The 14,038-nt window shown below is 37.0% G+C and overlaps 1 protein-coding gene across 9 annotated transcripts in view; it reads left to right on the forward strand.

The window, feature by feature from the left end:
- LOC145694669 (uncharacterized) overlaps nucleotides 1–14,038 on the forward strand; it is a 508,204-nt gene that overhangs the window by 263,271 nt on the left and 230,895 nt on the right. For 8 of the 9 annotated variants that reach the window (XM_081771152.1, XM_081771151.1, XM_081771150.1 and 5 more), the window contains exons 5-6: nucleotides 2,862–2,993; nucleotides 4,579–5,249. In XM_081771152.1, the coding sequence (XP_081627278.1) occupies nucleotides 2,862–2,993; nucleotides 4,579–5,249 (803 nt within the window). Of the gene's footprint in view, nucleotides 1–2,861; nucleotides 2,994–4,578; nucleotides 5,250–5,334; nucleotides 5,470–14,038 lie in introns of all 9 variants that reach the window. The other variant, XM_081771156.1, reaches the window with a different exon arrangement.

Here is a 14,038-nt window from a genome sequence, read left to right on the forward strand (position 1 = left end):
ATATTAGTACAGTATTTGCTATCCCCCACAAAACACGAAGCTAATAAAACTAAACAAGTCTCGTTTAATTTGATCAGAGTTTTTGAGTTCGTATAAACTATTTTCAATACATGCCTGCGCAGTCACTGGCCCGAGAACTACATTATTGCACCCTAACTCAGTTTATAAAATGGAAAGTAGTTTATTAATAGACTTCCAAAATATATATTATCTATTACTTCAGTAAAATCGAGTACTCTCTGACAAACATCAAAATGACCCTTTCGTGACTAAGTAAGTAATCAGCTTTCCCACCTTTGGTATCTAAGAGCAAGGTTCGATTCCTGGAGAGAGCAAATATAGATTGGATCACACATTAAATTGGAAGTATGTCTCATACAAGCTCGTTCTTGAAAAGGTATGTTGAATTCTAAACTAACCCACAATCAAAAACTATATCTCAAATATAAAAGCTGTCGTCTGTGGTTGCATAACATCCAGCAATAAGAGAAACTATTCAATAAAACCAAAAAGTAATATTGAACATCCGATATTAACATCATAATATCCAGCATTTTTCCAAACGTTCTTTGTTACATAAAAATCGATTTAACTTTACTTTTACATGAAGACTTTCTGTTACGCTGATATCTTTTATAATAATTGTTATGCAAATACCACACTGATACAAGGTTGACACTGTTTCCAATCCACAGTTGCGCAACATTTGATTATTACATATTTCAAATGTACTTGTAAATCCAAAGCATACAGTATAACACTTGTCACTTAGTGTTGCAAACTAAGAACGCTACAAACATCTAAATTTTGATGGCCTCTACATCAATAATGAGGCAGGCAGGCAATGCACATCCAAAATACTTTAGCGTATAATACTATGATCTGCTGAGACTAATTTTGAGTGAATACGAACAAAGTAACAAGGGATTAAAAATTTGACTTATTTTCGAAAGTTTTTATTTCGTAAAATTGCTTAGATAAGTACCTCATCTAATTGCATAGATGGTTTTCAATAGATGTAACGACCTCATTTTCGTTTACAGCAATTTGATATCTCAAACCGTTCTGGAGATAATTTATGCTAAAAACTGTTCAAGTTCGCAACATGCTTAAAATTATATAATTCCTAGAACTTGTAATTATGCTTACCAAAAAGTATTGTTGTAATGTTATATAAATAAAGTAAATCAAAAATCGTTTTAAAAAGTTCCTATAAGTACGTTATTTTAAGTAATATATCAAATTTTACCATTTTTTCATATTTTCCAAATGATTTGAGATATCAAATTGCTGCAAACGGTACTATGATCTTTATGTATATTTAAAACCATGTGCGTAATTCAATGTGATACTTAATCTAAGCATTTTTTGAAAATAAAATCCTTAAAAAATTTTAATTCCTTGAAACTTTGTTTCTACTACTTCAAAAACCATCATACGCACGTATGACGATCATAGTATTCGACATCGAGGTACTTTGAATGTGCATTATCCCGTTTGTCACACAAGGAGTTATTACTGTTGTAGAATCCTCCAAAATTTGATTGTTTTTCGATGATTGTGATATTGTAATGCCCTTAGCGTAGAACACCGCATGACAAGTATGGTATTGTGTTTTTGGTTTACATGTAGATTTGAAATATGTAATAATCTGACGTAGTGCTATTTGGAAAAGTAGAACTTAATGTGGATGACAACACTGTTAACGTTGTGTGCCCTGCCTTTTTGTGTGCCTTGCCTGTGTGTATCTTGTATACCGAGCAATGTCCTCCTACTGATATTTGCATAGTACAAAATGTTATGGTTTTTTATGGTTTGTGATATATATACAACGTGGGTCATCTAAAAGTACTACCTGAATACCGAAGAAACAAGAAACAGCAATATAAGTTTTGTGGAAACAGCAATATCAAATGTGGCTCGTCAAACCAAGGTATGATGTGGTAGGAACAATATCGACAAATGGAGCATCAGGAAGCAAGTAAATGTTTCGTAAAAATTTCGAAGTACCGTTAGGATTGGCTATGAGACAAGAGTTAAAGCTGTCTCGTCTCGAAAAGGTGTCGCGAAAATGATGTATCGGGAAGAGTATTTCTGTTGAAAGACCTCTATCTCGTCTCCTGATCATGTTACGAAAATTCTGCTGCGTTTCGAAAAGTGTTGTGAAAGTAATGTCTTGTGTCGGCAAGTGAGTGTTTTGAAAGAGCTTTGTTTCGTCTTATTTATTGTCATGAAAATTCTGTATCGTCTCGAGAAGTGCATATGTTTCCATTTGAAGAGCTCTGTCTCTTATCTAGTCTTGCCCACGAAACGAGACGAGACTGAATTTTCGTTTCGAAATACGAGACGAGACAGAGCTTTTCCAATAAAAACAGATATATTTTTCTAGATGAAACTCCACTTTCAAGACGCTTCCTCGAGACGAGATAGCTTCAAATCTTGTATCGTGGGCAACCATAAATACCGCGTAGTTGTTCATGACCATTATTGAAATTGTTAATACAGCCTGCACTACGTAGTGGGTTGAAAACCTGTTCTTTAAGCTCCATAACGTAGGAAAGCGAAAAGGTAGGGAGAAAAGAGGAGAAATTTTTCTATCAGAAAGTAGCTGTGAATCGTATAGGTGGGTACCATTTTGGAATGCAGAGTCTGGATGTGGGTGTGGATTTTCTGTTTTCTTGTTTTCATTAATTTCTGTTAAGTATTTCTATGTAAATATATGTAGTTTCTGTTTACAAATTTTGTAGCATCCCTTGCTAATAAGTAGTTGTACTGCAGGTACAGAAATTGCTTATTAAGAAAATAATTATAAATAGATAAATACTGCATATTAAAGAACTCCCCTTTCTTATATTCGACAGGTATCAGTAGATGATGCGTTCTCTAATGAAGTTTGTATGGACTGCCTTGAATCATTAGAAAACTTGCATGTATTTCGTCTGAAGTGCCATAACATGGTGACAAGTGTGAAAGCAGAACCGTCAGATTCTGAGGTAAATATGATAAGTGAAATGAAGTGAAATCAGATAGAGATGATCAGAATATGATTTTTTTTTATGTATATGTCGGTTGTTATATGGTATGTGGAATATCTCATCTAAAATAGGATTTTTTTTTTAATAGTAACACTGTAGCTTGAAGTCATTACTAAAACACGTAATTGATGGCAAAATAGCCATAAATGGCAAACAGGATTGCGAAATAAAGGAGCAGAAATGTCTAAACGATGAAAAGGGAATTTATGATCGTAAATACACTTATGGTAAAACATTGAAAAACTACAGTACAGTTTATATAATAATCAAATAAATGATTTAGATAGAATGAAATAAATACAACTAATTTTGTCGATAATACTTACCACTTAATATTGCTGGAAACTTGGAAATTGTGGAACGTGTAAGGAGCGACAGCTGATGAAATAAATTCATATAATCATTCTTCACTCTTACTTATAAAAAGAAACGACACAAAATGCTAAACGGAAGTACATTGTCACACTTCATTTATACGCACTTACATTAGCAGTTCAGAAAAATTGAATGCATCCAAATTATTAAAATAAATTTATTGTACACCATCAGCAGCAGGTCTGTTTCACTTCAAGGAAGTCAGTTGATGTTTTGTTTTGTGAAATAACAAATATGTAAAATATTCAGTATGTCAGAAATATGTTTCAGTTGTGAAAATAATCTGTCCATATCTGCAGAAGTCATTGTAACCTGCCTAAGGGAACTAATTTTTGAAGGATTTATGTCAGCGTCACCAGTTGGATCATCTTCCATAACACACATAATGTTCTTGTTTTTCCTGACCTGGATTAGACCTTAACAATACAATCACACTTTTGCCAATTACGCATATTTTTAAGATCGTTCTTTTTGTCAAGGTTAGTAATAGTGTTTACCAGTTTAACAAAATATATAGCAATGAAAGCTAAATCATTCTGAAGGAATTCGTCTTAAGTAAGCTGAGCAACTTTATTTGAGAACACATCATCGTAATCAAAAGTATCAAAGATTCTTTTGATTGATTCAAACCGAGCATAGCAGAGAGCAGCTGTAATCTATATATCTTTCTCGTTAACATGATGTGGTGTGGAAGCGCAAATAAAGGGTCTGTTTTGCTTAAGATAACAAAGGCCTCGCGTGAGGACTTTCAGAAATACATTTTTCACATTTGGCACAAGATCAAAATCGCGAAAATAAGAATTCACTTCCTCTGCAAATATATGTAGAGTATATTACAGACAAGCGACATGCAATATATTTGGTAGCAGAACCTTAAGACCTTTTGATTTGTTTTACATGTATGCGACTCCATATGTGATACTGAAAAGTAACATAGACTAAACAAACACATGAAAGAATCATTATTCAGATGAATTATTATTATTTGTCCATACTCTCAGTAACCAATTATAAAAGTTGAGTTTTGTTTATTTGTTGCTTAAATTTAGATTATTGCAAATGAGGATTTTGTGAATTTTGGAAATATAATTAATTACATTTCAACGTGAAAATAGTTACATTAGAAGTAAAGAAAAGAGATTGAAATAATTTACTTATATATTTACAGAGTCCAAGTGGAGGAATCAGTGATGATAGTCCTGGGTGTGTTGAATCATTTGAACAGTTAATTACGAATCTCGTCAAACAGAGTCATTTGAAGAATGAGAGCTCGTATGATGGACTCTCTGCATGTAGATTTGCATCCGATCCTTCAAGTTCTGTGAGTGAAAACTATAGCTCACAGTTGGAAGTATTAAATAGTGAACAGAAGCCAAGCACCTATGAATTGACCACTAGTATGTTACGTGTTCCTGGAAGGTATGAAGGGGCAAACAATATAAAAGTCGAAATGGGTGAAATAGGTTCTAGTACAGATAGCCGTGTGTTGAATCCTTCGCATAGTGAGAGGGAAAATTCTGGTGTTCTTGACATCTTGAATGTATTACAGGACACTATTAATCTAAAACTGGAATCAGTGGGAGAAGGTACTTGTAAACAACCAAATGATAAGAATAACATTGCCTTAAAAGGGGGAAGTCAAGTGCCTTGCTCTCTAAAAGACATGTCTTCTGTAATAAACGATGAATCAGCTGGTGATAGTAGTGAATCTCAATCTAAACTTACATCGAATAACAAAAATAATACTGTTCAAGGTAATGAATGTGCCAGCACTCTTGGCAAAGATGGATTAGACAATTCTACAAAGATGAATGCACAGGGAAAAGGACCAGAAACTAGGTAAGTATTATCCATCATACATCATTCTAAAGTCTTTTATCCTTCGTATCAACTATTGTAACAATGGATGATATTGTTTCCTCAGTGTGAGATGTGGTAGTTATATTATGATGATGATATTGAAGTCAACGACAGACCACACTTTTCGGTTGCAGAACGTGAATTGTTTTTGAATAAATCAGCTGGAAAAATGGATGTCCAGAACAGAAGAATGTCGCTCGTAAGTATTTATTTACTTATTTATATTTATATATTCTTAAAACGAGATATTTATAAGTCTAGTTGAGGTTAACAAAAAGTAAATAAATAGAAAAAAATAAAAGGTCAATACCGTACCCTTATCGTAAAGAGAAAATATGATGAAGATAAAAAGATGAAGATGATGAAGATGAAGATCATACATCATATGATTCATATACAGGCGGTAGACAAAAAAAAAAAAAAAAAAAATCTAAAAACACTTCATACAGGACACGTAAGTTTTGCTCTCCCTGTACAACATCTGTTGCGGTTGCCGATCGTTTTTTGTTTTCAATGTGTCGTGTGGACCTTCCTCTTCCGTCAGCAGTGATCAGTTCACCTGTGACTGACGTGGTGTGAAAGTGGTGCGGCAAAATGCGCGACCTGACAGACTTCCGAAGAGGCATGATCGTTGGTGCCCGTCTAGTTGGAGCTTCAGTGGCAACAGTGGTGAACACTGTGGGGGTATCGAAAGGCACTGTCTCCAGTGTCACGAGGGCATTCACAATTCATGTTCAAACGACGTCTGCAAAGACAACAGTGGTCGAAAGACAATCCTGTCAGATAGGGACCGGAGGGCATTAAAACGGATTGTAGCAGCTAAAAAGAAGACCCCTGCAATGAAAATTACGTCTGAACTCAATTCTGGCCTAGAGAACCCGATTTTATCGAAAACATTGCGACGGGAACTTCATAAAATGAAAATTCATGACAGGGCCGCTATCTCCAAACCCCTGGTCACAGTAGTAAATGCGAAGAGGCTTAACCAGTGGTGCAAGAACCACAAGACGTGGACTCATGAGCAATGAAAACACGTAATGTGGTCCGATGAATCGACCTTCACCTTGCTTCCAACAACCGGTCGCGTTTACGTATGGAGAACACCGTCGCAGGCCTATGATACAGACTGTCTGCTCCCAACTGTAAAGCATGGGGGTGGTTCTGTTACAGTATGGGCAGTGATATCGTGGTTTTCTGCAGGTCCCATCATAGCCTTGCATGGAAAGATGAATGCTAAGGCGTATGAGGCCATTTTGGGAGACCAGGTTCTACCCATGACCCAAATATTGTTCCCTGATGGTGATGGCATCTACCAAGATGATTTAGCACATTGTCACGCTGCAAAAACGGTGAAATCATGATTTGAGGAGCATGACCAGGAGCTATGACACCCCCCCCCCCCTGGGTCCCACAATCTCCAGATCTGAACATCATTGAGCCATTGTGGTCTGAGTTAGAAAGGTGTGTTCGGTCTCATTACCCTCCACCAGCATCCCTTAAGGAACTGGAGCATGTTTTGGAGGAACAATGGTACAAAATTCCACATACCACGATTCAGGAGCTGTATACGTCCATTCCACGTCGGATCCAAGCTAGGTATGATTTTCACACTTTTGCAAACGTTTTAGATTTTTTGTCCAACCTCTGTATATCTATTCACGTAAGATGAGAAAACTATTATGATGTGTATTTTATTAGAATTTGTTGAAATTTGATAGTCCATTTATAACTGGTAGATACAGCAATTTTCTTAGGTACAGTTAGTTTCTTGTCTTAAATTACTGAACTTACAAAAGCACTTCTGAAACCATTCCCTCTATTTGAAGGTTACTAGGAAAAGAAAATACGTATACGCAAATCCACCTTTCAACATGAACAATTTTGTAACAACCCTTGTGACTAGATGGCTAGTTCTCTTGCGTTTGGTGCAATACCTGGGTTTGATTTCTTGTAAGGGTATCTGTGAGGTGGATCGCTCGTTAAGCTGCTACAGCTTCGTTGTTGTGTACTCGTAATGCTGGAAGTAAATATTCATCCCGAAACATGTAAAGAGAGCCACATTTGTCAAGATAAATTGATACAGATTTTTTTTTCTGAGATAGAATTTTATACCTATTGAAACTTTATTTCATGTGCAAACTCCACTTACTATTAGCAATATTATTATTAAATCATTTTGTCCCAGAAATCCTTTAATGCTTCGATGTTTTTAGGATCAAGACCTAAAGACCGTTTAGGAAAAAAAATGTACTACACTACGTAAATGCTTGATACATAAATTAATTTCAAGCAAAGAAGTTAGTTCATTGAATACCGAATTATTACCATTAAAAAATCCATTTTAACTTTTATAAAGATGAAACATGTTTATTTGGGTAATTCGCTGTCCACAGCATAATATACCTTAATTTAAGAACCTTCCCAGTTATCCAATAATGCTTAGTGAACTCAGTATATTCTGTGCTGCCACTGTAAATCGAATTTTGAAACACATGCACCAAAAGTAGGGTAGCTAACCATACACAGGAAGTTCTTTTAAATTGCCGTGTAGATTATTTCGATTATGTTCAAGAGTAGTCAGTGAGCTACTCATTGCTTGCAAATGATACTCCACATTTCTATTTTTTTCTCTTTGTGTATATAATATGTGTGTGTGTACTGGTCTGTTGAGTTACTATTTTCAATATTTTGTGTAAGTGTTGCGAGTCTCAAGTATAATATACTTCGATTTTAGTCACGAAAGTCAGGGAAACCAAGAAAATGCTTACAAAATCAGAGAAAGTCAGGGAAAATACAGTAGAATACTCTAAATCTCTTCCTCAAAACTCTCTTTCAAAACTAGAAAACCTAGAGACTATTTCTTTATTTTTTATTGTGAAAGATCAATAATGTATTTTTTTAAATACTTCTTTGCATTACTTCAGATGTATCATTTTCTTTGTTTACAAGTTTAAATTGAATATGTTTGCAACATAATTGCTAATAAAACAACCTTCTTGAGTAACCAATGGCTAGATGAGAATTGAACCCTAAATTTTCTTCTTGGATAGGACGTGTTCCCCAAGAAGAACTAGGTCTTCCACTAAACAATTTAATGCAGGTCCAGGTTCTATGGATGGTCCAAACGTAAATCTCAGCTTCGGAGAAAAACTGAAAAGTGAAATGTACAAACAAAATCCCGATAGAAAGACTTATGGTGTATGTGGACTACATATTTTGCATGGTGCTATGAAGAATGGCCTACAGGCATCACAGTGGTATTTAGACGAGATTGTTAGAGACATGTATTACCTTTTAAGTAACAGCTCAGCTCGCCAGGCATAGTATACTGCCATTACAGAATCTGCTGATTTCCCAAAGAAGTTCTGCTCAATGTGATGTGTTGAGAATGCAGACTACTTGAGGAAAGTGAAAGTATATGACAATGCTAAGAAATTCATACAAGATTCTACACTGCCTAGTTGTCAGCAGCAATCTTTTTTAAAGGAACAGATTGAAAACCCTTTCTTGAAGAGTAAGTTGGCAGGTTTCAAAGTTATTTCAGAAGAATGTGAAGCGTTTCTTCGAAGATTTCAGTCTCTAAAGCCCCTAATAATTTCGTTGCACGCATACAGCACTTTTGGACTTACTGTATAATTTGTTAGCTTGATGTGTGAAACAAAAATATTGCAGCAAGTTGACCCTGCCCAAGAAATGATGTCTTTGGAATTGTCAAATGACAAGCTTCTTCCTGCTGCAATGATTGACATGTGGTTTTACTACGAGAAAAGTATTAAAGGAAAGCATGTGTACATACAGGAATAAAGCACAATTCATACTGGAGATTTGCACATTAATTATAGGTTTAGTTCAAACGTTACGTGAAAGAAACCCCTGAAGTACAAATTTGTACGTGGTGTCACTTGTTTTGCACGATGTAATATTTTGGATCAGCCATCTCTAGGAAGAAAGAGAGCGGAGATTTTTCGTGAAGATCTTCACAGGGCAATCATGATTTAATCAGATGTGGCTGAATAGGCAAAGAAATAGTTCGATGTATTATATGTTGATACATAGGGTTTCTTGAGATCATATTTTTGCGAGCTTACTACAAGACACGATGATTTTATGGGATTAGGTAAGTTTTACTACAAGATACTAAAGGATGATATCAAGTATTCTAGTCTCTTGGAAGTTGTCAAAATTCGTTTGATAATGCAACATGGTAATTCACCCGTTGAAAGTAGTTTCTCCATCAACATGTCACTACAGAAAACCTAAAACACTCTTTGGTGGTTCAAAGATTTGTGCATGATCCTATTAGCAGTGCTGGATGTGTAGCCAATTTATCCATCACCAGGAGATTGCTACAGTCTGTAAAATGTTCCAGATAAAGGTACCAAGACTTCCTAGACATAAAAAAAGTGTGCATCGTGAAGGAGAGAAGAAAAGTGTAGAAAAGAAAACAGGAGCTGAAAGAGTTACATGCCAAAAGACAAAAGTGCGGGCTGAATTACAGTTAGAAGAAAGTGCTGTTCAAGCAAAAATTGAAGAGTTGGAATAGAAGAAAAGTAGTCTGTAATATGAACCTTGGAACTCTTATTTTAAAGTGTATGTTGTTACTACTGCTTATTATTATAGAGAAGAAATAATTCTTTCAAAGCATACTGTTTTCATATATAGACTTTGTTCATTTTGCAGTTCCATGTTGTGAGGAAATGCATGTCTGATTTTTTTTCCCTCGCTTATGACTGTATAACTTACCATAATTATTCATGTGAATACATTCTCCATATTGTAGAAGAAATGGCTTTTTTCAAACCATGCTGTTTTCAGTGTTATGTTTCATAATTCTTATGTCAATACATTTTAATACTAATACCTTTTGTAATTTATAATTGTAACTTCTTGTAATTTATAATTGTAACTGTAAATCTTTGTACCTTTGTAATGTTGTGTATAATGTAATATATATATAGGGTGTAAAGAAAGGTTGTTTACAACGCTTGGGAGGTGATTCTACAGATGAAAACAAGTAAAAATGTCTATGTAACACAATGTCCATCTTGGCCTCCTAACCGAGTTACGGACGTCCAAAAGGGTGGGAAAGAACTTTGAAGGCTAATTCTGGCAAAACGACAAGAGATAGAAGGGCGGTGTTAGGCGGCCCACACAGACTCTCAACATGGACTATCCAAAGATACTAAGATTAGATGTGTACGAGGCGAGCGCAAGGGATTCCCCAAAGGATGCGAAGCATGCCGCAGACGTTATGAGGGGAAAGTGAGAGGGTGTGTATGTGAAGTGTTCATGCATACAGAAACGAATAGCTGAAGTGTGTATGCGTATGCAAGATGGCGGGAGAAGTGTGTGGTTGCATAACCGTACAGGAAAGGAGCGCAATTTCGACACGTTTATTCAAAGCATGTGTTCGAGAAAGCAGAAAGGGCAGTCTGACAGTGGGGTAGGGACATACAGCGCTCTACATAGGGTCGACAGTTGTGTAATTAGAAAGTGCTACTGGGGAGGTGATGCAACGTTCACGATAGAGGAACGTAAACCGGTTTCGGTGATAGTACTCGTAGAAGACAAGCTGCAGCTGATTACTACAATTGCAATACAAACAAAAATAATGAAAAACCGAGTAAAGAGATTCACACAGTACGGCAAGATGCCGAGGCACAGCAAAAGTTTGAACTGGCATCCAAGATTCAACGTGTGATTCTGCGCATGGAGAGTGAAAGGGCAATTCGAAGAATAAGGAGGAGGAGGAGGAGAAAAAGAAGATGATGGTGAGGAATACGAATAAAAATAATGTATTATTGTATTATTAATAGTATTTAGTATTAGTGTTAGTATTACTACCATCACTACCAGCATTGTATTAGCTACCTGTTGTCTCAAATAGACCTACATCAAATTACAATGACCTCCCTAAATATTACAGATGCATATGTAGAATATGTCATGTGCCTCTCAATGTTGTGTGCGCATGCGTAGAAAGATTCATCGAGACACTCAGCGTGTGTGTTGAAACTGTTCTCCATGAGCAGCATTGCACAAGTGACATCGGTTAATAACAGACTGACTGGTACGGCCAAATACTTCCGGTGTATCGGAAATTTGCGCCGCAGCAATCGAAATACGAGCCACGAGTTCTTTAGCTGTTTGCTTAGGTGTTTCATAGACAATCCGTTTTATTTCACCCCAGAGAAAGAAGTCCATGGGTGTGAGATCTGGCGAGCGAGGTGGCCGTAATACTGGACCACCCCTACCAAGCCGAAAGTTTCATGCAGGAATACCGTACACGTTGGTCAAAATCAGCAGGCGCGCCTTCATGTTGGAACCAGAGCCGCTGTCTCAATGCCAAGGGTACATCCTCGAGAAGTAGAGGTAAGACATCACGCAAAAAGGTAAGATAATTTCCACCAGTCAGATGATTAGGTAAGATGTAGGGTCCAATCAGGTAATCATGTATGATGCCACATCAGTCATTCACAGCAAACCTGTGCTGATGCTGCTGCACAAGGGTTGCGTGAGGATTATCCTCAGCCCATACATGGCTGTTGTAACCGTTTAGTACGCCTGCTGTGGTGAATATACACTCGTCCGTCCATAAAATAACTGTTAGGAAGTCTGGCTCAGCAATAGTGCGCTGCAGAAACCACTGGCAGAAGTCCACACGTGGTTGAAAGTTTGCAGGGAATGAATCATGAACCTTTTGAAACTTAAAAGGGTGCATTGTTCCTCGTGCACAACATGCCAGACAGTCGTATGACGTGTTTAGTACCTGACCTACGGAGCGCATGCTGGTTTCAGGATGAGCCGTAAATGCTTCCAGCACGTTTTTCTCAAATGCAACAGTTCGCACATTTCAATTTCGTCCTACTTCTTGTCGGGGTTTTGGTAGTGATCCTATGTCCCGAAGTTTGAAAGAAGGCGTGCGACGGTAATCTCCTATTCGGGAACCGTTCTTCATACATACGCTTGTCTCCCGGCTGTTGCTTCTCGCCACGCCATAATATGAGATGCATATCAGCAAGCTCAGTAAAAGAGTAGTCTACCATTCTATCAGTTGCACTGTCGTTCACGGTTCTGGGAGTACCACAATGATAAGCGGTAAAACTATTTAAATGATCATTGTTTCTATTGTTTCTACTATCATTCACGTGCGAGTTATCAGTTGCCCAATTCTATACACTGAGGCCCTTATACACTTTACGCGACCACTCACACACGCACACAAACACTCATACAGAAGCACCAAAATAGCATTTACTCGACGGCATCAACTATCAATGCAGCTTCAACTAGTTGTGGAATTCAGTTACGAGCCCTGTGCATTACATACGCCACCTAGTGTCAAACCAGAGACAGAACCACACATGTTGCTTAGTGAACGAAGAAACTACGTCACTTGCAGCCCGGGGACGCAATTTCGTATTGAATTATGGAGTAAGTTACACACATACGGATCCTGTCATTCATAGCTGTATTTGTGTAGGGGAAAATTAACGAGTAATAAGATTTTTTCTTCAGAAGTACTGCAATTATATATGAATCTACAAATGTATTAATGGTTACATGTGAAGATAGTTTGTTTTTCTTGTTTCTTCTGAGCTCCGCAAACGAAACTGAGCTCCTAAACTCACCTTTGCGACTACTTGTAGCATGAACGTTGAACAGCTTTGGTGTGTAGTAAATCTGGATGATTTCTCATTGTGTGGATAAAATAGATGAATGCAAAATCAGCGCTAATGTCTTCTTGTTGAATTATGTTCCTTCCAGTGTTTTACCTTAAAAGGCTCCATACTTAAGCATAGAGTTCTGCTATTTACTTAAGGCCCTTCTAAACGCTCCCCACAAGCCCCCCCCCCCCTTCCCGATTTATGAAATTCGTGTGAAAACTGAATACAATATTCAGGTTTTGGAAAGTGGGCCACATAGTAGTTTATGGTACTAATAAACTAAGAAACGATTCAAATAACATTTGAGACATTTGATAGGATAGCCTATCACAATCATTTGGCTGCTCTCAAAGGTATCGAATATCTTTTCTGGAAATCAATTATTTAAAATCACTTCATAGAGTTCCATGATCACTGTGTGGCCGAATTTTCAAAATTCGACTACTTTCGTTTTCTCACAATTTCCAAAACCCGAGAAACGTGGGGCGCGTTTAGAGGAGCCTTACTCAGCAATAGGAAGTCCTTAAATTACACAGTAACCTTGTCATGTCGTGGATAAAACTTGGAATAATTGATTTGCAGTGTATCAAATTATGTTAATAAATAGTAAACATCTGGCTAGACGTGACGCTTAAGAAACGCGACCACACTTAAGCCATAGTTTGTCGGTTATAAAGAACTCTGCTTCTTCCTTTCGTAATGACAGGCAAGGTTACCAGATTTCCAACACTCCTCAGAAAGCTATTCCTAAATCACCGGTTAATTTTTCGCTTTAGATGTTTTCCTGCTTCATAAAACAGTGGGTGCTGTTGGTTGCCCGACGCGTCAAGTACACGAGAAGATCATTTATTATTATTATTATTATTACTTAAATGCTCATCGAATTGCCTTTTCACCCACATGTTCAATCCCGGATGCCATTTCCCACTGCTGCTGTGTCTCGGCATCTTGTCGTACTGTGTGAATCTCTTTGCGGGTGAATTCCACCTGAAGAACACTCCATTTGTGTGGATAATTTCGTCGAAACAAGAAGTAGTTTAAAATTGTGCAGTCTCGCAATATCTTTTATACTTCTAACTACAGTTTGAAAAGCTTAGTCAC

Source organism: Thermobia domestica, chromosome 9 (genome assembly GCF_964235325.1).
Source record: "Thermobia domestica chromosome 9, izTheDome1.hap1.1, whole genome shotgun sequence".
Lineage (NCBI taxonomy): Eukaryota > Metazoa > Arthropoda > Insecta > Zygentoma > Lepismatidae > Thermobia > Thermobia domestica.